The 27,987-nt window shown below is 37.8% G+C and overlaps 1 protein-coding gene across 2 annotated transcripts; it reads left to right on the top strand.

Annotated features, from left to right (window-relative positions):
* Nucleotides 1–532: 532 nt before the first annotated feature.
* LOC106159283 (uncharacterized) lies at nt 533–27,549 on the top strand. 2 transcript variants are annotated; one of them, XM_086995245.1, is made up of 10 exons: nt 533–910; nt 2,721–2,838; nt 3,264–3,472; nt 5,059–5,122; nt 5,723–5,802; nt 6,237–6,461; nt 6,721–6,843; nt 7,186–7,338; nt 7,825–7,885; nt 24,735–27,549. In XM_086995245.1, exons 1-10 carry the CDS (start codon nt 592–594, stop codon nt 25,066–25,068), a joined length of 1,686 nt encoding a protein of 561 aa, XP_086851371.1. In that variant the 5' UTR covers nt 533–591; the 3' UTR covers nt 25,069–27,549. The 2 variants fall into 2 exon arrangements, with proteins under 2 accessions (XP_086851371.1, XP_086851372.1); XM_086995246.1 differs by lacking the exons at nt 533–910; nt 2,721–2,838; nt 3,264–3,472; ... (4 more) ...; nt 7,186–7,338; nt 7,825–7,885 and adding exons at nt 16,171–16,753; nt 19,085–19,202; nt 19,806–20,014; ... (3 more) ...; nt 23,586–23,705; nt 24,025–24,177 and having other exon boundaries at nt 24,674–27,549.
* Nucleotides 27,550–27,987: the final 438 nt, after the last annotated feature.

The raw sequence follows: 27,987 nt of genomic DNA, 5'->3' as shown, positions 1-27,987 counted from the left end.
TTTTTTTTGGGGGGGGGGGGGCAGCCCCCCTCCCTCCCCAAAATCCGCCGGCTACTTCAGTTTTGGCACTGCCGTGTATTTACAGAGCGTCATATTTACATTATTCTCCTGCCACCTTTAAACTTTCCCATAACGATAACAGGCCCGTAGCCAGCAATTTCAAAAGGGGGGGGGGTCTTTTTCTGAATAAGTGGACCTTTTCCAATAAAACCTTTGAGTACATAGATCAAATTTTACCCAGAATGGACCTTTTCCTAACAAAAAGGGCGGTTCTTTCGAACCCCCCTCCCACCCCCCACCCCCACCCCCGGTTACGGGTTTGGATAACGTGTAGATATTTTCATATTAGAGTATCTAAACATATTCAAAAATAAAACTTTGTTGAACAATCTTAAATATCGTTGCTTTTCTTTATTTTTAATCACCAGGCATAACCTTGTTCCTATTTATAGAAAACAAAAAATCCCCTACTCCGTTATATGTGACTGCGCGCAGACCGGTTGATTCTGGTTTATTACCACAGTGACGTCATGGAATATAACAATATATACATGCACTTACCTGTTAAATGCCAGTGGACACACTAGATAGATGATGAGAGCACAACAATCGGACAGCCGAGGACAGAGAAAGAGACATAAACATAATAGTAATAATCAGTACAAAATATTTACTGTACTTTCGTCGTCTAGATCTACTTGTGGCCTAAATACTGCGATCGAACAGATAAAAGCACTGACGCTGAGGTCACTCTTCAAAACAAGCATGGGACCCCTTCTACGCAGTTGCATTTTAGGCTTTCTAGGACTGTTTTTAGTGGTAAACGTTGGGGCGGAATATCGCTACATTTATATCCGGAACGAGGACTATGGTGCCAAGGTTGAGTGTAGGCAGATCCAGTGTGAGAAAGGTAGGTGTGCTGAAATAACTTTGCTAAGTCTGCCTTTTATGACTTTTATAGGGGGAATGATTGAAAAGTCTGGCCCTGACCTGGTGAGTTTATATAGGAAGTGTATTTTTTCGTTGTCCCAACACTCAATCGGTCAAGTTGAAAACTGTTTAATCACCTCCCGTTTGCTTATATTTATTTATTTTTAACCATTGTTACTGATTTTCATTCATTTTGATTTATTCTTGTCTACCCACTCAGTAGAGTTAGGGCGACATAAGTGAAAGGAATTCGGCTTTATGTTTTTACAACTGTACAATGTATTTTATATTTTGGGTTTTTTAAAAGAATCATGACATGTAAACGTATTTAAAAAGTGGTTATCATTAGGCCTATCCAAATTAGTTAACATTGTTCTAACTAGGTGTCATAAATGTAGTACAATGACAATGAACTACCAATGTTACGAATACAAGCAAATGTCCTAGTAAACGTGCATGGCGCGGGGGGGGGGGGGGGGGGGTTTGAAGGGGGGGGGGGGGGGATTCCCTGCTTCCCCCTCACTGGAGGCGGGAGAAGCAACTACGCGCTTCAGCCTAAGGCTGTATTCCCAGAGCTTTTAGATCGATCTATCCCCGCGGGGAGTCTCGCTAGATTACTGTCAGATAATCCGGCTTAAATGTCCGTCCCGCTTACTACAAGCTGTAAGGGGTAATTAACTTTCGTGTCCGCTCGGCTGACAGCTATTTAGCGTGAACCCCAGGGAGTTAGGTCGATCTAAAGTAGATCGATCTAATCTCTGGAAATGGGGTCTAAGTCAAGGGCCCGCAAGGATAGTATTTTGTCATTTTTGGATCGCTTTTTTTACACTATTCTTATTACTCAAACCCCAGCTTCAACTGATTTATCCAGTCTGATTCATTGTCTTTTTCAATCATGCAAATAATGGTATTAATGAGCAACCCATGCAGTTTGATCGTTTTTGGTTTTTAATTTCAAAGCTGTATTTTTAAACCACAGGCTTTGGGGACTTGTAGAAGTTATAGCTAATATTAATTTTCTAGATGATTGCATCATGTCGTTCGCGCCTTACAGATCCATGACTCATTGTACAACGGTACTATTTAATCACCTACCTGTGTATTATCTAATCTTATCATATACATGTATGAAAGAGGTTTTGCATGGCACTGATCATGTACTGCATTCGACATTAGTCTTAACGCTGTCACTTTTTATCTAGATTTGGGCAATATTACAGAATTAGCGCACTAAATAGTTGAATTTATATCAATGGGATAGTTAGTATAACAGATTTCATTAGTAATTTTAAACACATTAATGCGTGTTTATGTATCGGTCTCAGTGAATGCTGTATGTATTTTTTTCTGTTTGTCTGCCCGTTTGACAGCGTGCTTAGTCTAGTACTTGCCTGCCTACCTTTCGGTACGTTTTTCGTATTTCCTTTTTTTTCAAAAGGACGTTTTATTTTGCTGTCAAAACTTTCTTCCCTTTTTCTTTTAAATACCCCATTTTTTTTTTGTTTTCACACAGCGTGTTCTGCAAAAGTGAAGAAAAGCGATTAAAATATTTTTAAGGACACTAAAAAGTTTTAAAAACCTCAATTCATGCATTCAATGTAATGGAATATAACACAATGAAAAGTGTTTGATTTAGAATATCAATGACGTCAATGAATTTTCTACCTCGTATGCATTTTCTTTATCAGTACGTGATGACTCAACTGTCTCGTAAAGCGGTTTGAATTTGGTCGTTCTATACGTTTATGACACGGGTTTTTAATCACCAGTTACCGTTCTTCAAATTCCAGGGCAGTATGCCAAACTGTGCACACCTCATGACAGGGATTCGTCACGCTGCGTCCCCTGTGAAGACGGTTACTATCAAGACGATAATGTGAATCCCCTGGGTAAAAGATGCAAACTGAAGTAAGTCACTAAATTCTGAATGGGAACGAAAGGTGTTTTCATTTTGTGATTTTTCACGTTTTATTTGTTCGCGTACGTGCATGTAAGCTTGGTGTAGGCTGCCGGGGGGGGGGGGGGGAGGGTAAACTATGGGGATAATTTGAAGTGTAAGCCTTTCCCTTTCTAAAAGTCGATCTGTATTCATTGTACAGGTTGTATACCTTATCCAAAAACGGAGACAAAACGGATTTAAAAGTTTTACCAGTATGTCTCCCAATGGAGATTTAGACTGTTAAAAGATAGAAATTTACATTAAGAGCTCGAAAACAGGTGATTTCCTCCATGGTTTTGTGTGAGGAATGGAGATAAGTTATAATATTTGTATTTTTCGTAACATCAAATATAAATATCAGTATCATATAAATATAATTTTTTTTAATTTACAGACGACTATGTCTAGATCAGAATCCAGACGTACAGAAATGCACCACCGTCAAGGACCCCGGTAGTTTGACCAAGGATGCGGAATGCTCTTGTCTTCAAGGTTGCACATGGCACAAGACACTCGGTGAATGCATTCCTGACCCCAGCGTGCGGCCTACCACGCCACGACCTTCTTGTCCGCCTGGTCAAACGACCAAGGAAAACAGCACAGGTGAGGGTGTTTGTTAGTATATCCATCAAGTGATAAAAATTATATTTCTCCCTCTTGTTGGTTTTTATTCAATTATATGTTATTTTGATCATCAGATCAGTTCAGTTATTCATTTATCTTTTCATGCTATCTACATTGTTCCCCAGGAATTCTCTTCCTTTTTTTACAAGTTTTAGTCCTTAATAAGTACATGTAACCTCTCGAAATGTCCACGTTCTCGGAAAAGTACAAAGTTGTCCCAATTGCATTTACCAAACAGATAAACAAATTAATGAATATAGAGGTCAAACGATTTGCTTTATGCCCCCTTTCACTCACAAATTTCGTCACTTGGGGCGTGCGTTTTTCTTTTTCTTTATTTTTATAACGTAAAAAAATTATTACCATCATTTTTTAGACCCGTATCACGTTTTAACTGCAAATTTGTAAACAGACTAAATAGCGAAGATAACTACACAGGTTAAAAAGTAGGTCAATTGCCTGTATAAAATTGTCATACGATTATCGATTTTTTAGTGTGGACCGTTTTATGGGGGAGACACAAGTGGAAGATGTATCAAGGTGCTAGCAAAATATTCCGGTTGCATAGAGTTACTATAAGGCAGAGTAAATTGCACAATTTTAGATATAGAAGTAAAACTAACCCATAGCTCTATAGAACTTTACAGATACCATGGCACTTTTTTTATTCCATCTGTCTCTCCCTAAATAGGACAGACCGCGTTAAACTGTTCTGCTCCCGGGTCACACCCAATTGTTGCAGACGATTCATAGACATGATAGCCTGCATTGATAAGACTGCACTCTACCGCACAAGATTGCACAAACTTTTCAAGATTTTCCATTGATTATTTTCGGCTATTTATGGCTGAATCCTGTCTTGTAAGGAACACCAAAAAAATCAAAAATGCTTCCCACCCACTTTTTATTTTATTATTATTATTATTATTATTATTATTATTATTATTATTTTATTTTATTTATTTTATTTATTTATTTTTTTTTTTTTGAGGTTTTGAAAATTGTTGTACCGGTACTTCTTTTTGTTTTAGTAAATATTTGAACGCTAGCAGTAAGGTAATACAATTGATTATCCAGGCATACACATTGTGTACAAGCATCAGTCAGACTGTTGTACATTTAGACCTAGTATTGAGATACCTTTATCTTTATTTTGTTTGTTATAATGCGCTAAGCGATTCAAACTTCCGAGAAAACCCTTTGTGACATAATTATTATGAGGCCGAGGTGATCCAAAATGAAAGCAGTAACAGAGTTCCCCAAAGCTGTTCAGTTTTCTTGTCCCCGCTGCGGTCGTTGTCGTTAATGAATTGACCTTCAAAGTCACCGAAAAACTCACAACGTCTTTAACAAATCGCAAGATTTTTCGTGGTTTCTTTCTGTTTATTTGTTAATCATTTATTTATAGCAAAAAAAGTTCCTGACATACATGTACGTTGCACAGGTGTGTGTTGAACCTCTCGGCTCCTTGTTTTGAAGAATTTGTAACAAAAAGAAATGTCAAAATGAATGCATGAGGGAAGTGGATAAACTGCTTTTTACTATTATTATTTTGTATTTGTCAGGTTGTTTCCCCGAGTGTCCAGAGGGTTTTTTCAAGGACGGTGACAGCTGCAAGCAACACACCAAGTAAGTCTCAGAAAAAACTTGAAACTAACATAGGTGGATCCGTTGTGCGTGTGTGCGTGCGAGGAACAACGAAGACCCCCCCTCCACTCTCGTCCTTGGTCAAAGTCTCCCTTCCACATTAATGAAAAGCACTCCGACAGCGCAGACCTCCGCCAAGGCAGCAATTTATTATTAATTATTGATTATTGACCCAGATCACCACCAAAAACCAGTCATCTGTTCCTTGGCCCACTTCATACAGTTCCTGAAAATTTCATCAAAATCGATCCATAACTTTTTGAGTTATGTTGATGACAGACAAACAAACAAACAAACAAACAAACGGGTGAAAACATAACTTCCTTTGCGGAGGTAATTATGTGGTTCATGAATTAACAACAACGATTGTGAGTAAAAAATTGATAAAATACATGACACATTTAGAGAGTTAAGATTTTAAGAGAAATTTTGAGGTAGATCTATTTGTGAAACCGGCCCCGAATAGGTCTTTGATGATGATGTCGGCATTTGTTTTGTGCGGAGAAGAGTAAAACGATCGCAACCAATACAATGCACGGGGGTCTCACCTAACACAATATACGCAAACGTCTCATGTTTCAGTTGTCGGAGAGAGGGGAAATGTGTGGAAATCAAGGGAAACGCCACCGCGGACAACATCTGCAGCGCAGCCAACTTCACAGGTAAAATATTAAATCAATTTTGAGAAATTAACATATAGACCAAATTGGGACATTATTGGAAGGCAGACACAGGTGCATTTTTACTTTCTTAATTGAAGAAAGACTTTGCATTTAATAATTTGATATTTATGTTAAAAATTATTCGTCAGTCAGTCATTTAAATTTAGCTTTTGTTATGGTCGTTCACTCAACATATGCTCTCTATATAATTGAAATGACAAATAATGAATTCATTTACAGCATATAATTTTTTCAGTGGTATTTTTTCAGTTGTAATTATAGTTTCGTCAACGCAGAAGCTAAACTTGGAGTTCAAATAATCATAAGTTAAATTGTTATTTTGAAAAAAAAAACTTATACTGTAATTTGGAATTCATTCTTTAATTTATGAAAACTCGACATTCAACATGAGTCTGTGCAATTTCTTATTTCAGATTGGACCAAGGACTGCAACCAGACCGGTTCTTCACAGCAGCAGAAGTCAGAAGGGCCTAAGATGCTAAAGATTATACTTGGTGTGACGGTCCCTGGGGTTATTTTATGTGCACTAGCCATTATAGCTTATTGTGCATGGAAATGGACAACGAACAAAAAGAATGAAGAACAAAATAGACAGGAGATTCTGGCCCGACTGACTAGTGGAACTTTGGAGGGGGAAGGTAATTGGGATTGTACTGGTGTATGATATCATACTGCTACTTTGTCAAAATTCTTCATTTCCCTATAAACGAGGTCACGACTTAGGTTAGGAAAACCTGAAGAGTAAAATGTGTGGCATCTCTCTCTCTCTCTCTCTCTTTTGAAACTTGCTATCAAAACTTGCAGTATGCACTGATTGTGTTTATTAATCAGCTCCAAAACTACGATTTGCTACATTTAAAAGTCGTCCAACTTTTACATAAATTTCAACTTTTTTAGTTCTTCATATAGCATTTGGGATAGTGGAAAATAACATCGGTAAAAACTGGGAGCGATTGGGAAGACGTCTGTTGGAGAATTTTGATACTACTGTGCGTTTTGAAATATATGAAGCATATCCTCGTAAGTTTTTAAACATCACAATTTCTTTTGCAAAAAATACTTTTCTAAAGTAAATAAGTGAATAAGCATGATAAAATTGTTTTTAAAAAATATGTGAATGAATTACCGTGTACGTATAAATATACATAAATGAAACAACTGATTATTAATTTTTGTGTACTGTTGAAACGATGATTAGGTAGATTTTTCAAGGCAGATACATGTATAAATGTCAACATGAGCCAATATAGTTATGAGGTAGATAAAAAAAAGAGGGGGGAGGGCGTCAAGAAAAAATTTAATAAGAGTGAAAAGATTGAGTAATCCCTATAAAAAGGTGGATGATATTCTTGTACATTTCAGCTTCCAGTACACCGCTTGCAGATCGAGTGAGCAGAATGCTCACGATCTGGAAGGAAAAACGCGCCAGAGACGCTACGGTGGCGGCTCTTCTGCGGGCGCTGGATTTTATAGGACAGGGGAACATATCCCAAGCCATACTGCAAAAAATTGAAGGTAAGTTGAAACTTGAAAAAGATAGATGTCATTCAACACTGCTCATGTAGAAGAGGTGTACATGTACCCATTTCACCAAAAAGTGACATACAGGTAAACCATTTGGCTCACAGACACACACACACACACACACACGCACACACACACACGTTACCAATGTTACTGAAGTGACTGTTTTCATAGCAACTCAATTCAACGACCCAGTTTTTGACGTAAGAGGAACTGAGATATGCTCTCCTGGACACTTGAAGTATTTCTTACATACTCTTCAAGTCTCTGTATGTACAGTAATATGGTTATTTATAGTATATATTAATTATTTACATTACAGGCGTTCAAGTAGGCCTATTTATTTGCCTCATTTGCTGAATAATGGTTCGGAAAGAGACTTTTTGCAAACGAAGTATTGAAAAAATTGGCATTAATTTTTTCCTAACTAATTCTTCAAATGAACATCGAAATTGTAAGTACATCTTCTTTTTTCAGGACTTCTTAGTGAGACAGACAGTACCAATTTTACAGATGAAAACCGAGACTTGGCCGTTCACATGCCTTTGCCGGGCGTACACGGGGCATCCTCGGGAATAGGTCTGTCAAACTCTGAGGCCATGGGTCAAAACAAAATGCAGAGGTCACACCAGAGGGCGGGAAGTGACGGGTCGGTGACCAGTAGAGAGAGCCTTCTCGCTCAGAATAAGGGCACGGTAGGCATGGTTAAGGTGACGTGTGTGTGATATGACTGTCAGCAGAGATCTAGAAGAGAATTTCGTATACGTATGCAAGTTGACACATAAAATAGCAATGCGAACAACACGGTTGTACTCAACTGAAAGATCAGAAGATTTTCATGTTTTTTTTACCTCATTGTTATATTTATTTCCAATGTAAATTTTATAATGTTACTAGTTGTATGGTTTTGATAACTTTATTCATATAAATAAGAATATGAGATCAGTATGTTGGTTATTACTGGTGGAGTCAAGGCGGTGAAGATGAGAGTTCCGATAAGTGTAAGCTATTTTAGAAATTAAGGATTATGAATTGCGGTAACAAGATGAGCTATTGCTAATGCTTGATTGTAGGTATTTTGAAAAAAAGGAAAAATGAAAAAAAAAAAACGAAGTAGTCGACATCTTTATTGTAAGGGTAAGATACGAATTAAGTGCAACGATCAAAGGGATTTGTATGTTCATTGAAAATATGTTTTGTTTATGTTTGAACACTTTTTGTTGATGATTTGTACATCTTAAAACGAATTTTTTACATATGTTGATAATGAAAATGTTTTGTACACTTTGATAACGAACTACGCCAGGTTTCTCACCCTCTATTTCTGCAGGTTTTAAACATAACTTTGTTTAATCAAAGCATATGCAGTATCTGAGATCAATGTTTTTTTACACACAAAGAAACGACTAAGAGAACAACGCAATAATATCTTATCTCAATTATAAAGCATGTTACCTGCTTTGAAATTCAGTGTGAGAAAACAAGATTTAGTTTATATCATCGAACAAGTACTATCTGAAATGGTGTACACCATACAATTCAGTCATTAAGAAAATGTTGAAAATGGACTCGGTAGCAAAATGCAAATTGAAATATCATTAGAAATGTGAATTGGCCTAACTATGTGGGTTACTAAGTAACAGTAAAGATGTGTTTCTGGTTAACTTGAACAGACCTTACTCGGTCAACTGGTGTCACAACTTAAGTTTGAACATAACAAGGGGTTTTATTTGGAGGGGAGTTTGGTCAGTGCAATATTCACGGAGAAAGACGGTGCTTGCGGTGCCATACATTACAGATAGTACTTGATCTCGAGTAACAAAGGACGCTTATTTAAAGAAAACAATATAATGCCATTTGTTAACGACATACATGCACTGGACATGCCCAGTAGTGAACACGAGAACCAAGAAAAAGACGACAATTCTTCAGTGCATTAAGTGCTTTTTCTTTTTTTGTTAAAGAGTTGTCGTCTTCTTCTTGGTTCCCGTGCTCACTATATTGGACATGTCCAGTCCATGCATGTCATTACCAAAGGGTATTCTATTGCATAAATTATTATTATTATTATTATTATTATTATTATTATTATTATTATTATTATCAATCTTGCAACCCGAGGGTTGGATAATTACAATCATTGCATCATAGTTGAATAAAACCACTAGTGAATAAGAATAAAGGGATATTAAAAGACATACGTAAACAAATTTAAAACAAAGAAACTAAAAAGCAAGGTTAAAAAATGAAATAAAAGTCTATCAGTTATTATTTTAATCATTTAAGGTGCAATCTACATGTATATACCAGAGGCAAGTATATGGTGAGACGCAGGGCACAGTGTACATGAAGGTCCTGTGGAAGTTGTTAAAGATTTTGTGTATGAAGTATATTTGCTGTAGATGCATGCATAATATGTGACCCGCTGTTATAAGCTCTGTATACGTTTATGCCTTCTTCGTTTTGTACTGTTTACTAAACCATGCTAGTATTTTGCCAAGCCGTTATTGAAAAATTAAATTAAAAATTAAATTAAAAATATGTCTCATTGTAGGATAAAAACCTACACAGAACAAAACACACGGAGGCTTGCTAAATAAACACGTTTTGTTTATAGCTACTTAAGTTAGTTAAATAAGATAAAACAAAATCACACAGTTGCGTAGTATTTCTCACTATGGTTAGGTTAGACAGCATTACATATTGAGACGCCCGATTGTAAATTCGCTTATCATTTAATTATATTTGAATAAAATTATTTGTTAAAGATAAACAGAGTTCGTATATTTGAAAATTGACTGCTGTATTTATTTCTGTTTGCATATGCGTTGCCTGATAACAAGGTGCACTGGTAGTCTGTTACAAAAGTGTGGAACACAAGAATATTTCGAGTAATCAACAGGAACACATTCCTAGCCGGTCATACCCTTTATATTTGACAGCGGAGGGGGGGGGGGGGGGGGTTCACACGTACAGTAGGCGCAGAGTACAGCATCCCTATGATACGTAATGCATATTTAAAATTTTGTACACTATTTAAGAAGCCCACGATATCAAAAGATAGCGAGAAGTCTCAGACTTGGTCCAGATATAGGCTACCCTCTACCAGGACGACAGGTTGATTTTTTCACAGATATGTCTCTAGATAAATAGACAGTCATTTTGGTCTGGTGTCAAAACACAATCGCCTCATCAAAAACTGTCCACAAAAATAGAGGGTAGAGGGTAGTCCAGACAGATCTACCCGGCTGAGTGATTACACTCAACCCTACAATTATCTACTCTCTGACCACAGGGTGCGCTAGTGGTCTGGTACAAAAATATTGAAAATCAGCGTGATTATGTAGCGTATTTTAGGGGGGCTGATAACAGAGGGTAACAATATCCTTCTGTACTGCAGTGCCACTGTTTAGGGGGCGGGTAGGGGAGGTAGTTTCATTGCACCAGACTGTTAAAGTGGATGTTTTCCCACACGGGCTTATACCTAAATTTTGTATATTATTTTATTGTACAAGCCCCTGACATCAAAGGATACATTAATGTTCCAAGGTCGTCTCTATTGTCTTGTGCCATAGGGGGCATTCACATCCACACATCGTACTAGCTGGATCGGCCCAACTCTGCGGAGGATACTAGCTGAAGTGCAATCAGTGGAATCAGCTTAATCAACAAACTATAGTTAATTACTCCCTATAGCTGCTCAAGGAGACGAGTAAGACAATTAAGCTGATTCCTCTGATTGCACTTCAACGAGAATCCCCAGCAGAGTTGGATCGACCCAGCTAGTGTGATGTGTGAATCTGAATGCGCTCATAGACGCATTTCCCATAGACACTATCGGGCTACGTAGTTCAACCCAACTCTGCGGGAACCGCAAAGTGCAATCGGCCTAACTGAATGACACTCCACCTCTTGTTTCCAACGTATAGTACTTGTATAATCACCAGCTCTTCTGTATTCTGTATTCTACTTAACCCCAGGAGGGCTCGTGTTAATCTGTTAAACTGATTGCATTCAGCGCAGAGTCCCCGCAGAGTTGGATCGATTTACTAAGACCGATAGCCCTAAGGTAGCCCTTGAGTTGCACAGGTGGCATACATGCAGTTGTTGTACACAATAAAGTGGCTCAGTGGACACATGTTAAGCCTCTCTTCTGGTCCTCAAATCAAGTTCGGTCCCTTCGTTCTAAACTGTTTACCAGAGGCTCTGTTCTGGTCCTACACCTGTACCGTGTAAATGTCCATCATGACGTGTTCAAACGTGTTCCCCAAACGTGTCCTTGGCTGACTCTCTTTTGGGCCCCAAACATTTTCTGCGGTATAGTCTTCATTTGGAAACCTGCCAGTATGACGTTCGGGGGAGGGGAGGGGATTAATCACTTGCAGTTAAGCAACTCAACTAACGGTCATTTGGTTGATTCGCGAGATCAACAGACTAGCTGGCTATTATTTCACAGCATAAATTGAAAGATATAAATTGCAGAGTAACCTTGTGTCGCAAGGATACTACTTATAATTATTTATTCCCTTCATGCTCCCCCCTCCCCCCCCCCCCCCCCCCCCCCCCCCCCCCCCCCCCCGGGCAATTACTCCGTATCTTGATTTATGTGGAAGAATCGAAAGATGAAAAGAGCGCCCAGACGTGCTTTTGACAGGTCAGGTCACGAAGTAACGGATACGGCATCTCAGGCCACAAAATATGGCTTCACATGGCAGTGAACAAACTCGAGAAATTTCCCTCTCCGACAAAATTCCGAGCATATATAGTCACCCTGCTTCCTACATGTCTTTACAACAATTCATTACTAACAAAGCTCCGTAGGATCGAGTATTTAAATTCACAGATTTCGGGCATTAAAGAAAATTCTGTGGTTTCTAGGGGTCAGTTTGTAAGATCAAAATTCAGGCCAGGGCGCTGTTCTGAATCTTTCCCTTGAAGTGGTAAATTGAAACGGGGATGTTAGCCTTTAATTTTGCCCAAGGGAGTACGGCGTTGTGTAACAGTAAATTGCATTGGTATGCATACTTATACTACGTAGTTATACTGGATCTGTCCTCTACCATTAGTCGATCAAATCGCCACAATATCTTTGGTCAGAATATCTTCACTGTACGCTCCTAAAGCAATATAATTGAGATGGTAAATTGTCATCCTGTAGAAAAACATCTCTTAAACATTATCCGAATGATATGGGATATATAGCTTGTGAAGGCCTAGGTATAAATACCAACAAGGTATGCAGCACATCTCTAAACCAGCCCCGTCAAACAAACAAACATTATGGTCAGTTGCGTCTTAGTTTAAATGCAGTCAAACAGGCAAATAGGCTTTAATTACGAATATAATGCGCGTTTATTAATAAACTTTGTTTATTTTAGATCCGCTGATTCGAAAATAATATAATCCATTTCTACTACTTGCACAAAACGCCTACATTTTGGCAGTTTTATAATGACCATACCTAAACCCTAAATCCTGAAAATTGAAAAAAAAAAAAATTCTGAAAACAAAACGCGTAAAAGAATACAGTAGCTAGACTATCCTTCATAGGGAGCTCTTTACATAAATTGCAGTATTAATATATTTATAAAACGTATGCAGTAAAAATCCATTATACTGTGCCTATATAAAGGACTAAGTTCTGATTTTTAAAAGCTCTGAATCACTATAGTTCTTGACAGTCCAGTGGACATTTAGGAAATTCACGGGAATAAACGCGTCCATATGAAAATAAGAGCTTAGTTATACTAACTTGAAACGGAATAAAGAACTCACGATCATGATAGTGAGTGAGTAGCCCCCCCCCCACATACATGCACACAATCACCATGAATGTACGTATATATACAGGTAACTGTCTTAAAAACAAGAAGCAGAGAACGCCATAAATATTGTAGTAGTATTAAGCATCCTAAAAGTAGTCACGCATCAAAACTTTTGTATTCTTTAAAAAATATGAGAATATATTATAGCAAATATAATACAATTTTAAGTAATTGAAATGCATTTCTTTCTAACATTCAGTTTACGCACGTTTTTTGGTAGCCTCTCAAAGTTTTAAACCTCACATATTGGAGACCATAATAGAGTCAGCCAAGGACACGTTTGGGGAACACGTTTGAACTCGTCATGATGGACATTTACAGGTGTAGGACCAGTACAGAGCTTCTTGTAAACAGTTTAGAACCAAGGGACCGAACTTGATTTGAGGACCAGAAGAGAGGCTTAACAGACGAACAAACAGACGGGAGGAGAAAACGTATTGAGTGTAGGGAGATCCAGTGTGAGAAAGGTACGTTGAAATAACTTTGCTAAGTTTGCCTTTTTAGGTGGGGTAATTGATAATTCTGGGCCGGACCCATAGAGTTTACATACGGGAGTATTTTTTCATCTTTGTGGTCCCAATACTTTATCGGTCTAGTTAAAGATTGTTTAATCACCCCCATTGATTACATTTATTTATTTATTTATTTATTTATAACCATTGTTACTGGTTTTTATTAATTTTACTCTTTTTTGTCTACCCGCTGTTTTCAGTCGATTGTGAAGTAGGGCGACGATAAGCGAAAGGAATTCGGCTTTATGCTTGTATAACTGTACAATGTATTTTACATTTTGGGTTATTTAAAAGAATTATGAAATATTATCATATCTATATCAGATCCATAGTTAAAAGGTGGTTATCATAATCAAAATCAGTTAACACTGCTTCTACTAGTACCTAGGTGTCCTAAATGCACCAGTAGTACATTGACAATGAACTACCAATGTCACGAATATAAACAAATGTCCCAGTAAACGTGGCGATTCCCTGCTTTCCCCTAGCTGGTGGCGGGAAAAGTAACTATACATTTACATACACATCCAGTTTTATTCATCGTCTTGTTCTATCATGGTATATAACTCGATCTCGCCTTGAATCGCAAATGCAAATAATGCTTTTAATGAGCAATTCATGCAGTGTGACTTTTTTTTTTTTAATTTCAAAACCACTTTTTTTAAACCATAGGGCTGGGGATTTGTAGCTGTTACGGCTAACATTTTTTTGTAGCTGATTGCTTCACTTTGTCTTTTGCGCCGTCGAATCCATGACTAATGGTGCATCTGTACTATTTTGTAACTTACATGTATATATTATCTGATCTTGGTTCTGAATTGACCCCAGATAGGATTTACATGGCGTTCGTCACGTACTACATTTAGGTCGCATTCAGGGCAGATGATCCGCGGACTACCTGATCCGCGGCCTAAATATGGCCGACCCCACTTATGTGTCGTCCCAATGGAGCCGAGATTTAATGACTGTCCCCCCGCAGGGACGACGTGTGGGGAGGCGTGAGAGAAGCGGAGAGACTATTAAAAGATTAGGCGGTTTTTCTTTCATGTACGTCCGCCATATTTAGTCCCCAGGATTTGTAAAGCCTGGCTCAACTCGTTTTGAATGCGATCATAGATATGTTAGTCCACGGATCAAATTGTTCTGAGTGCGCTTTTAATTTTTATGGAGTCGTATCTTAATTTAGAACTCAGACTGTATTACAAAATTAGTGCAATTAAAGTCGGATTTATATCAACGGGATAGTTAGTGTAACAGATTTCATGAGTTATTTTAAACTTTTTAATTAGGTAATGGACGTGTTCATTTATATTGCAGAGCACTGTGAATCTGCTCAGGTGTGACAGGAATGGTAGTCCTTTAGAAACCGTAGTCCATTCCCCATAACTTTGTACAAGTGACATTCGTCCCATATACTAACCCCAATACTCCTACTAACCCTAACCCGTACTAATCACATGGGCCCGGGCTTCCATTCCTAGGACTTCCATTCCTGTCACACCGGGAACGTAATCAATGCTATCTATTTACAGCGCGGCAGCCAGGTCAGTTCATTGATCAATAATATGCATTTTTTTTTGGGGGGGGGGGGGTAATTATTGGTATGCATACCTCATAAAACGAAACTTATTCTCTTTTACATTTTCCCTAAATTATTGGCAATCCCAGCATTTTAATTTATTTGTTTTTTTTTTCAAACCCAATATTTTGTTTATCTCCACCAAATTCCCTTACTTAAAACTTAACCCATGATTTAACTCAGGATGGGCAGGGGGGAGGTATTTGCTTCTCTCGGGAAAGACAAAATGCAAGCGGACGGAGAATAATTTACATTTTCAAGCGAAGTATCAACGTGGTTTAGGAACATGTCAAATGGTTTTGTTTGTAAACAGTAGCTGATATTATGTATTATGTAGTCGCGGTTGATTTTCAGACATTCCTAAAACATGACTCGGCTATGACATTGATATCTATTCAAATCCGTTAAAAGTCCCTTTTGTTTAGACTAGTCTAGTAAAAGAAAAAAATTGCCTTTTCTGGAGTGCCCTTTACATTGTGCTGTAACAGTGTCTCGTCAAAATTGTTTTTAAGGGGCACCAAAATAATACTTTGAAGTTCAAGACACACGATATGATTGATGACTGAGAAGGTGAAATTTTGATTTTTTGCAGTACATAGCTGGCTACTTCAGTTTTTGCACTGCCACGTATTTAGTTGGCCATTCACATTATTCTCATGCCATCTTCATTATTAACTTCCCCATTTACCCCGTAACGTCTATATGTTTTCATCTTATCTAATTCTAAACATGTATGAAAATAAAACTTTGCTGAACATAAAACACTTTTTTGATTTTATTCGTATTAATCACGCCCTTGTACCTCCTTTTGCCCTGACATCGATCTGGGACAGCACGGCTGATTCACTTAGGACTATGACACACACACAAAAAAAACCGCACACTTTAAATTAGGTCACACGATATATATATATATACCCATGTGGTCGCGTCCAGTCACTAGTAGATACTGATGCCTGCAGAGAAAAGATACACACAGGAGTACAAAATCAACAGAAAGGGGAGATATCGCAGAACTTGTGGACTTCGAGTATTGCTGGATTACTACTTTGGGATCGGGAGCTACATATTTTGACAGTGTTTTAGTAGCGGAGCCGGACTGTGATTTCAGATATCAAGACCTAATATAAGGCTTACGTTTTAGTCGCGATCAGCGTCCCAGTTTTTAACCCAAGGCGGTTTGGTGTGCTTTTTTATATTTTGGGAGATACAGTCATTATCAATCGACTAATTAAATTAAAGATACCTTTGTTGGACGTCAACTAGGTCTACTTGTGGCCTTAATACTCCGTTCGGACAGACAAAAGCACTGACGTTGAGGTAACCCTTCAAAACAAGCATGGGTTCCCTTCTACGCAGTTACATTTTAGGCTTGCTAGGACTGTTTTCCATGGCAAATGTGTACGTAGGGGCAGAATATCGCTACATTCATATTTGGAACGAGGACTATGGTAAAATGGTTGAGTGTAGGGAGATCCAGTGTGGGAAAGGTACGTTGAAATAACTTTCAAAAGTCTGCGTTTTTTTAGTTGGGGTAATTGATAATTCTGGGCCTAACCCAGACAGTTTACATAGGGAGTGTTTTTTTCTTCATCTTTGCGGTTCTAACACTTAATCGGTCTAGTTGATGATTGTTTAATCACACCCGTTGATTAAATTTATTTATTTATAACCATTGTTGTTGATTTTTATTCATTTTGGTCTTTTTTTGTTTACCCACTGTTATCAGTCAAGTTTGAGGTAGGCTGATGTAAGTGAAAGGAATTCGGTTTTATGCTTGTACATGTACAACTGTACAATGCATTTTACAGTTTGGATTATTCAAAAGAAGTATGAAATCTAAACGTATTAAAAAAGTGTTAATCATCCTCAAAATCATTTTTAACTGTTAGAGCATTTGTTCTAATTAGGTGTCTTAGCCTAAATGTAGCGTATGGACAATGAACTACCTGTGTTAGAATACAAGCAAGTGTAGGCAAGAGGTTTCCCCGCCCTTTCTGCACGACACTAGTTGCGGGAAAAGTAACTATACGTTTCAAGCCTAAAGTTAAAGGACCCGCAAGTGGTTATGCATATATAAAGCTCCTAAATTTGCGATCGCATTTTTGATACTCTTCTTATAAGCCAAACGCCAGCTTCAACTGATTTATCCAGTTTGATTCATCGTCCTTCTAGATCTCATTCATGGTCTATTACCTCGGTCTCGCCGTAAATCTCAATTGCAAATGGTTGCAATGAGCAATTCATGCACTTTGATCAGTTTTTATCTTTAATTTCAAATCTGTATTTGTAGCAGCTATGGCTAATATTCATTTTATAGATGATTGCACCATTTTGTTGATTGCACCATCGAATCCATAACTAATGGTGCAACCGTTTATTCTATAACCTACATTTATTATCTTATCTTGTTCTGGATTGTTCCCGGAGAGTTTTTACGTCATGTACTACATTTATATGGCCGACCCCACTTATATGTTAGTCTGCGGATCAATTTGCTCTGAGTGCGCTTTTAGTTTTTACGGTATCAGATTTTACTTTAGAACTAGGACAATATTACAAAATTAGCTCACTGAAGAGTCGAATTTATATCAATGGGATAGTTAGCACAACAGATTTCATTAGTTATTTTAAAGGCATAAATGCGTGTTTATGTATTGGTCTCAGTGAATGCTGTATGTATTTTTGTCTGTCTGCTTCCCCCTCGCTTGTGTCAGGAAAAGTAACTATACGCTTCAGGCCTAAGTTAAGGCCCCGCAAGGAAACGTATTATATCATTTTTGGATCCCTTTGTAAACTATTTTTATTATTCACACGCAAGCTTCGACTGATTTATCCAGTTTAATTCATCGTCTTTCTGAATCATGGTATATAACTCGACCTCGCCGAGAATCTCAAATGAAAATAATGGTATTAATGAGCAATCCAAGCAGTTTGATCGTTTTTAATTTTTAATTTCAAAACTGTATTTTCAAACCAGGGGATTTGGGGATTTGAAGCAGCTATGGTTAATATTCATTTTGTAGATGATTGCATCGTTTTGCCGTCGTGCCGTCGAATCCATGACTTATGGCACAACCGAATTGATTTATAAACCTACTTGTATTATCTTACTTGTTCTGGATTGTTCCCGAAGAGGTATAACATTGCGATTATCATGTTCTACATTTAGGTCGCATTTAGAACAGATGTTCCACGGCCTAAATATGGCCGACCCCACTTATCTGTTGGTCCGCGGATCAACTTGCTCTGAGTGCGCTTTTAGTTTTTATTGTGTCATATCTTAACTTAGAACTCGGACAATATTACAAAACTACCACACTATACATGTAGAGTCGTATTATTATCAATGGGATAGTTAGTGTAACAGGTTTCATTAGTTATTTTAAACGCATTTATGTTTATGTATTGATCTCACTGAATGCTGTATGTATTTTTTTTCTGTCTGTCTGCCCGTTTGACGGCGTAATTACTCCAGTACTTGCATGCCTACCTTTCGTTACGTTTTTTATTTCATTTTTTTAAAGACGTGTTATTTTGCTGTCAAAACTTTCTTCCTGTTTTCTTTTATAAATACCCCAAATTTGTGTTTTTATACTACGTGTTCTGTACAGGTGAAGAAAAGTGATAAAAAAAAGAAAAAAATGGAAAGTGTATGATTAAGAATATCAATGACGTCAATGAATTTTCTTTTTCTCACACACATTTTCTTGATCAGTACGTGATGACTCAACTGCCTCGTTAAACGGTTTGAATTTGGTCGTTCTATAGGTTTATGACACGGGTTGTTAATCATCACTTACCGTTCTTCAAAATTCCAGGGCAGTATGCCAAACTGTGCACACCTTATGACAGGGATTCGTCACGCTGCGTCCCTTGTGAAGACGATCACTATCAAGACGATAACGTGAATCCCCTGGGTACAAAATGCAAACTGAAGTAAGTCACTGAATTCTGAATGGGAACGAAAGGTGTATTGATTTTGTGATTGTTTCACGTTTTATTTGTTCAACTGTGTACGTTTGTGTGTGTTCGCCGTAGGCTCGGGGGGGGGGGGGGGGGGGGGAGTTAAGATATTTATGGGGATAATTTAAAGTGTTAGCCTTTCCCTTTCTAATAGTCGATCAAAACCTTTGATTCTTCCATAAATCTTTTTAAAAGCACAATGTTAAAAGGGACAAACATCGGCAATATATTGAAGCTAGTTGACACCCCTAAAACCACACACTACATGTACGTTAGACTTTTGCACAGCCAAATATTTCTTCTGGAAATAAATTTAGATACGTGTCCCGTTCAATGTACAGCTTATATACTATTTCCAAAATCGTACACAAAACGGTTTTAAAAGTTCTACCAGTATGGAGATTTAGACTGTTAACTGTTAGAAATTTACATTTAGAGCTCGAAAACAGGTTTATAGATCGTGATTTCCTCCACTCATAATATATGTTTTTCTTAATAGCATATATAAATATCAGTATCATACTTTAATATCAATATCATAAAATTCATTCCGGCGTTATATGTATCTATTTAAAGAAAACGTTGTTTGGATCAGAATCCAGACACACAGAAATGCACCACCGTCAAGGACCCCGGGAGTTTGACCAGGGACGCGACCTGCTCGTGTCTTCAAGGTTGCACATGGCACGAAACACTCGGTGAATGCATGCCTGACCCCAGCGTGCGGCCTACCACGTCGAGACCTCCTTGTCCGCTTGGTCAAACGACCAAGGAAAATAGCACAGGTGAGGGTGCTTGTTAGTATAAATATCATCCACCAAGTGATAAAAAATTATACATCTCCCTCTTGTTGGTTTTTATTCAATTATATGTTATTTTGATCATCAAAGTTCAGATATTCATTTATCTTTTCATGCTATCTCGATTGTTTCCCAGGAATTCTCTTCCTTTTTTTCAAGTTTTAGTCCTTAATTATTACATGTAACCTCTCGAAATGTCCACGTTCTCGGAAAAGTACAAAGTTGTCCCAATTGCATTTACCAAACAGATAAACAAATTAATGAATATAGAGGTCAAACGATTTGCTTTATGCCCCCTTTCACTCACAAATTTCGTCACTTGGGGCGTGCGTTTTTCTTTATCTTTATTTTTATAACGTAAAAAAAATATTACCATCATTTTTTAGACCCGTATCACGTTTTAACTGCAAATTTGTAAACCGACTAAATAGCGAAGATAACTACACAGGTTAAAAAGTAGGTCAATTGCCTGTATAAAATTGCCATATGATTATCGATTTTTTAGTTTGGACCGTTTTATGGGGGAGACACAAGTGGAAGATGTATCAAGGTGCTAGCAAAATATTTCGGTTGCATAGAGTTACTATAAGGCAGAGTAAATTGCACAATTTTAGATATAGAAGTAAAACTAACCCATAGCTCTATAGAACTTTACAGATACCATAGCACTTTTTTTATTCCATCTGACTCTCCCTAAATAGGACAGACCGCGTTAAACTGTTATGCTCCCGGGTCACAGACGATTGTTGCAGACGATTCATAGACATGATAGCCTGCATTGATAAGACTGCACTCTGCCGCCCAAGATTGCACAAACTTTTCAAGATTTTTCATTGATTATTTTCGGCGATTCATGGCTGACTCCTGTCTTGTAAGGAACACCAGATTTATTTTGATGATAATGGTGAACAAGGAGCGGATGTTCCCTGGCGAATTTTACCTTTCCTGGATTTGGGCAATATCCATAGTTTGTTATTGCATCAATTTATATTATCGCTGTTACAAAATGTAGGTTGATATTGAACAGAATGAAGCTGATTAATATTTTGTTACAGAACCATGTCACACTGTAGGCCATGGATAGGGAGCTAGTTTCTGCCCCGCCTCATCCCAATTTTTAAAAATAAAAATTTCAAGGATCTTTACTTATTGCTAGTATTTTATTTTACTTTATGTCACTTTTATTTTATCACCTGTCAGTAGCAGAGTTCCCCAAAGCCGTTCACTTTTCTTGTCCCCGCTGTGGTCGTTGTCGTTCATGAATTGACTTTCAAAGCCACAGAAAAACTCACCGCGTCTTCAACGAATCACTTTGTCGCTTTGAACGAATCGTTTTGTTTATTTGTTAATCATTTATTTATAGCAAAAAAGTTCCTGTCATACATGTACGTTGCACAGGTGTGTGTTGAACCCCTCGGCGCCTTGTTTTGAAGAATTTGTAACAAAAAGAAATGTCAAAATGAATGCATGAGGCTTGGACATAAATTCGTTATTATGTCCAAGCATGAGGGAAGTGGATGAACTGCTTTTAACTGTTATTATAATTTTTTTGTATTTGTTAGGTTGTTTCCCCGAGTGCCCAGAGGGTTTTTTCAAGAACGGTGACAGCTGCAAGCAATACACGAAGTAAGTCCCAGAAAAACTAGAAATAAACATAGTTGGATCCGTTGTGTGTGTGTGTGTGTGTGTGCATGTGCGTGCGCGCATGCGTGAATGCGAGTAACAATGACCTCCCCCTCCACTCTCGTCTTTGGTCTTAGTCTCCCTTCTACATAAAATACCTTCATATGAAATTATTATGAATTAACAACAACGATTGTGAGTGAGAAATTGATAAAATACATAAAGCATTTAGTGAGTTCAGATTTTAAGAGATATTTTTAGGTAGATCTTTTTATGAAACCGGCCCCGAATAGGTCTTCGGTGATGATATTTGTTGTATTGTGCGGAGAAAAGCAATACGAGCGCAACCAATACAATGTACGTACCGGTAGATCTCACCTAACACAATATAAACAATCGTCTCATGTTTCAGTTGTCGGAGAGAGGGGAAGTGTGTGGAAATCAAGGGAAACGCCACCGCCGACAACATTTGCAGCGCAGCCAACTTCACAGGTAAAATCTTAAATCAATTAAAAAATATATAGACAAAATTAGGACATTATTCGAAGGAAGACACAGATGTATATTGACTTTCTTAATTGAAGCAAGACGGTGCGTTTAATAATTTGATATTTATGTTAAAATTATACGTCCGTCAGTCATTTAAATTAAGTTTTTGTTATGGTCGTTTACTCAACATATGCTCTCTATATAACTGAAATGACAAATAATGAATTCATTTACAGCATATAATTTTTTCAGTAGTATTTTTTCGGTTGTAATCATAGTTTCGTCAACGCAGAAGCTTAGCTAAACTTTAAAAAAAATTGCACTACTGCTTTTTTATGATTAAGGTGCCAAGTGACACACTGAAATATTGGAGTTCAAATAATCATGAGTTAAATTGTAAATTGTTATTTTGAAAAAAAAAAAACTTATACTGTAACTTGGAATTCATTCTTAAATTTATGAAAACTCGACATTCAACATGAGTCTGTGCAATTTCTTATTTCAGATTGGACCAAGGACTGCAACCAGACGGGTTCTTCACAGCAGCAGAAGTCAGAAGGGCCTAAGATGCTAAAGATTATACTTGGCGTGATGGTCCCTGTGAGTGCTATAGGTGCACTAGTCATTATTGTATGTTGTGTCAAGAAACGGAGGGATAAAAAGCGAACAACGAACAAAATGGATGACGAGCAAAATAGACAGGAGATTCTGAACCGATTGAGCAATAAAGAAGATTTGGAGAGGGAAGGTAATTGGGATTGTAGGGGTTCATGATATACTAGGGGACCATTCCTAGACGCTGTGGATCGAGGCTAAATTGAAATCAACTGAAGCGGCTTAGATGTCTGTCAAGCCTACTGAAGCTGCTAAGGGTAATTAATATCGTTAAGCAGCTTCAGTAGGTGTGCTAGACATCTAAGCCGCTTAAGCTGAAAGCAATTTAGCGAGGAACCCTCTGGAGATGGATCGATCCTGATATATCAATCTATGTATGACAGGCCCGTAGCCGGGGGGGGGGGGGTTCGGGGGGTTCGAAAGAACCGCCCCTTTGGCTGGGAAAGGTCCACTCTGGGTAAAAATTGATCAGGGTACATGAAGTTTTTATGGAAAAAGGTCCACGTTTTCAGAAAGAACCCCCCTTTTGAAATTACTGGCTACGGGCCTGTATGAGAACGCAGTCGTTGTGTATGATATCATACTGATACCTTGTCAGAGTACTTCATTTCCTTATGAAAGAGATCACTAGTTAGATCGGGTTGAGAAAACCTGAAATATGAAATGTGTCGCCTCTTGCTCTCTCGCTCTCTCTGATCTCTTTTGAAACTTGCTATAAAAACCTGCAGTGTGCATTGATTGTGTTTACTAAACAGCTCCAAAACCGTGATTTGCTACATTTTAAAGTCGTCCAGCTTTTACACGAATTTCATTTTTCTCCCTTTTTTAGCTCTGCATAAAGCATTTGGAATGGTGGAAAATAACATTGGTAAAAACTGGGAGCGATTGGGAAGACATCTGTTGGAGAATTTTGATACTAAGCGTTATGAAATATATGAAGAATATCCTAGTAAGTTCAAAACATCACAACTGTCAAGTATTTTTTGGCAAAAATACTTTGTTTAAAAACTAAAAAATATGTTAACGAATTACTATGTACGTACAAAGACACATAAATGAAATAATTGATGATTAATTTTTGTGTATTATTGAAACGATGATTAGGTAGATGTTTCAAGGCAGAAACATATATAAATGTAAACATGAGCCAACAAAGTTATGGGGTAGATAAAGATAAGATGGAGGAATGCTGCAAGAAAATTTCAACTAAGAATGACAAGAGTGAGTAATTCCTATAGGAAGGTTGGTCATATTCTTGTATATTTCAGTCGTCAGTGCACCGCTTGCAGATCGAGTGCACAGAATGCTCGCAACGTGGAAGCAAAAACGCGCCAACGACGCCACAGTGGCAGCTCTTTTGCAGGCTCTGGATGATATAGGTCAAGGGAACGTATCCAACATCATACTGAAGGTAGTTGAAGGTAAGTTGAAACTTGAAAAATAGATACGTGAGGCATTCAACACTGTTCATGTAGATGAGGTGTACATGTACCCAATTCCACGCGCACGCGCGCGCACACACACACACACACGCACTACCAATGTTAATGATGTTACTGTTTCTATAGCAGCACAATTCATCGACCCAGTTTTTGACCTAACAGAAACTGAGATATGCGGCCCCAGACGCTTTAAGTGTTTTTACATACATTTTCAAGTCTCTGTATGTAACTGCAAGGGGCGTGAAATAGTGGTAGTTTTACAGCAATACTTTTCGATTATGCATGTATTTATTCATAGTGTGGTTATTTATAGTACATTTACTTATTTACATTTTAGGGCTTCATGTATTATTTTTTCTCATTTGCTGAATAATAGTTCGGAAAGAGACTCTTTGCAAACGAAGTATTGAAAAATAAGCATTCATTTTTTCCAAACAAATTCTTCGAATGAACATGTAAAGACATCTTTTTTCAGGTCTTCTTAGTGAGGCAGACAGTACCGCAGTTACGGTTGAAAACCGAGACGGGGCCGGTCATTCGTCTTCTGTGCCGGACGTACACGAGACCGCAAGACGTCGCGACCATCGTCAAGACAACCTGCCTCCGTGCAAGTCAGTCTCCGTCAACGAAATCAATCAGGGCAAGCAGCAACGTTCGTTAATTATGGCGGCAGCATCTTCGGGAATCGGTCTGTCAAGCTCGGACGCCATGGTCTCATCGGCGCCAAATTTTGCTCAAATCAAAATGCAGAAGTCACACCAGAGGTCGGGCAGTGATGGGTCAGTGACAAGTAGAGACAGTCTTCTCGGTGAGAGCAAAGACACGGTGGACGAGGAAAGCAAGGTGGTGGTTAAGGAGACGTGTGTGTGATAGACCTTTAAGCAGAGATCTAGTTCTAAGAGAACTTCGTATGCAAGTTGACACAAAATAGCAATGCGAACAACACGGTTGTACTCTACTGATACATGTAGGGCAGAAGACTTGCATGTTTTTTTACCTCATTGTTATATTTATTTCCAATGTAAATGCAAAAATGTTACTTGTTGTATAGTTTTGATTACCTTATTCATATTAATAAGAATATGAGATTAATATGTTGGATATTACTGGTGGAGTCAAGGTGTTGAAGACGAGAGTTCCGATAAGTGTAAGCCACTTTAAAGTTACGGATTATGAACAAGAAGAGCTATTGCTAATGCTTGATTGTAGGTATTTTGAAAAAAAGGAAAAATGAAAATAAGATCGAAGAAGTCGACATCTTTATTGTAAGGGTAAGATATGAATTAAGTGCAACGATCAAAGGGATTTGTATGTTCATTGAAAATATGTTTTGTTTATGTTTGCACACATTTTTTGATGAGTTGCACATCTTAAAACGATTTTTTACATGTGTTGATAATGAAAATGTTTTGTACACTTTGATAACGAACTACGCCAGGTTTCTCGCCCTGAATTTCCGCGGGTTTTAAACATAACTTTGTTTAATTAAAGCATATATAGTATCTGAGATCAATGTTATTTTATATACATGTACAAAGAAACGACCACGAGAACAACGCAATAATAACTTATCTCAATTATAAAGGATGCTACCTGCTTTGAAATTCAGTGTGAGAAAACAAATTTTAGTATATTACAACCAACAAGTACTATCTGTAATGCAGTGTACCATAAGCACTTCAGTCATTAAGAAAAGGGTTGAAAAAGGATTCGGTAGTAAAATGCAAATTGAAATATCATTAGAAATGTGAATTGGCCTAACTATGTGGGTTACTAAGTAACAGTAAAGATGTGTTCCTGGTGAACTTGGGCAGACCTTACTCGGTCAACTGGTGTCACAACTTAAGTTTGAACATAACAAGGGATTTTATTTGGAGGGGGGGGGGGGGGGTGGTCAATGCAATATTCACGTAGAAAGAGGTGCTTGCGGAGCCATACATTACAGATAGTACTTGATCTTATGTGATAAAGGACGCTTTTTTAAGGAAACCTGTTGCCAAGAAAAAGACGATAATTCTTAAATGCATTAAGTGCGCTTTTTATTTATTTATTTATTTATTTAATTTTCATTTTTTATTTTTTTGTCAAAGAGTTGTCGTCTTCTTCTTGGTTTCCGTGTTCACTGTGGGGCATGTCCAGTGCATATTATTACACAGGACATTCTGTTGCATAAATTATTATTTTAATCTGTTAAGGTTTAAGCAACATTTATATGTATGCAGTGTGTATATCTTGTCATATTATCACGCAGTGATGTGAGTAAGAATATAATTTTCAGTTTACTTGTCGCTCTTAGTGCAAAATTAGGCCTACTAAGTGAACTCCAAAGAGCACCTGTCAAGGCTTGCTAGTTAATGACTCCTTCTTCCGGTGTTACTTTAAGTAGCTTTTATTAAATAACTCTATCATTCAGGTTTACAAACCAAGTGTCACCACCGGTATCTTCAGTATATATTTCACTTTTAGCTGTCTCCCAGTGACACACTGGTCTCTAAGCTTATTGGTCAGCTTATATATTTATTATCTTTAAGCTTTCACAACTTATTATATAGGTTTTGGGTTTACATAGTTATTACTTAGCCATGTACTTGGTTTTTCTAATAAGAGCCAAAAATAAATATTCAGTATTGGATATAATAGCAGTTTTCTTGTTGGCCCGCACATGTGCACATTGTAATACTGATAGATTTTGATTGTATAATTAGATTTATGTGGTCACTTTATTTATTAAAGAAAGTATAAATACGGCTCTAAAACCTCTTTGGAGAAAGAATCACTTACCGTTAGAAAGTCACCTGACGTTTGAGACGCGGGCGGGACCAACTGCGGCGGCGCTATGCCAACACCTGTGTACAAGTGATTTCTGAGTCTTCGAGAAATAAAGCTGTTAGAGAGCCATAGCACGCTAATTTGTCATTCATTCTACCGCATAAAAATACCACAGGCTTACATAGTAATCACTTAGATATCAAATTTGATGGGACAGGGGACAGTGTACAGGAAAGTCCTGTGGAAGTTGTTAAAGACAGTCTCAGTGGGTTAGATTAATGTATAGAAGCAGGTTCTATGTAAAACTTTGGTCAGATTTGTGTTTTGTGAGATTGTTTATTATTATATTAATAAGTCTGGGTCACAAAAGTTCTGTTTAGACAACTAGAATAAAAAATTAGAAAACGAAAACTATTTATCATGATTTCGGAGCACAGCCGGAAGTACCTCCGGCTCAAGGTCACGACCTCGATTTTCCCACGCTTACGACCAATCACAGCAGGCTTCAGTCAGAATGAGATAGACGTCACGACTACAGACCGAAACTTGTCAGACATGTAAATGCCGCCTGTCCACCTTTTCGGTACATGTACCGATCAAAAACAGAAAACGTAAAGCCCAAAACGCTCTTATACACGTAACCAACTTTGTATGAGCACAAATATTGTCATTTATTGTGAACAGGATAATATGATTATGAGACACACTTGAGACCTGTGAAGCGCATACTCACGTGTCGAGGAGTAGTTTCGCCATTGCCTCCTAACTCAGCTTTAAGTGTCCTCCACCGCCCCACCTCCCTCCCAACATACACAGTCTGAGTGCTTCTTCGTCTGTCTCTAATTTTCTTTCGTATCTTTCGAACTGGAGTGGCTATTTTCTTTCGTCCCCTTTTGTCGCTCTCCTCTTCAGACTTGACGTGCGTCTCCATGTTTGCTGTTTTGGCGCCAAATAGTAACATCCGGGTCTCAGCCGTAGTACTTCATTCATAGTAAACCGCGAGACTTAGGCTTCGTTCAC

Source organism: Lingula anatina, chromosome 9 (genome assembly GCF_051362555.1).
Source record: "Lingula anatina isolate TDL-2025a chromosome 9, LinAna3.0, whole genome shotgun sequence".
Lineage (NCBI taxonomy): Eukaryota > Metazoa > Brachiopoda > Lingulata > Lingulida > Lingulidae > Lingula > Lingula anatina.
Note: the sequence above shows the minus strand (reverse complement) of the source record. Positions and strands in the feature narration are given on the sequence as shown.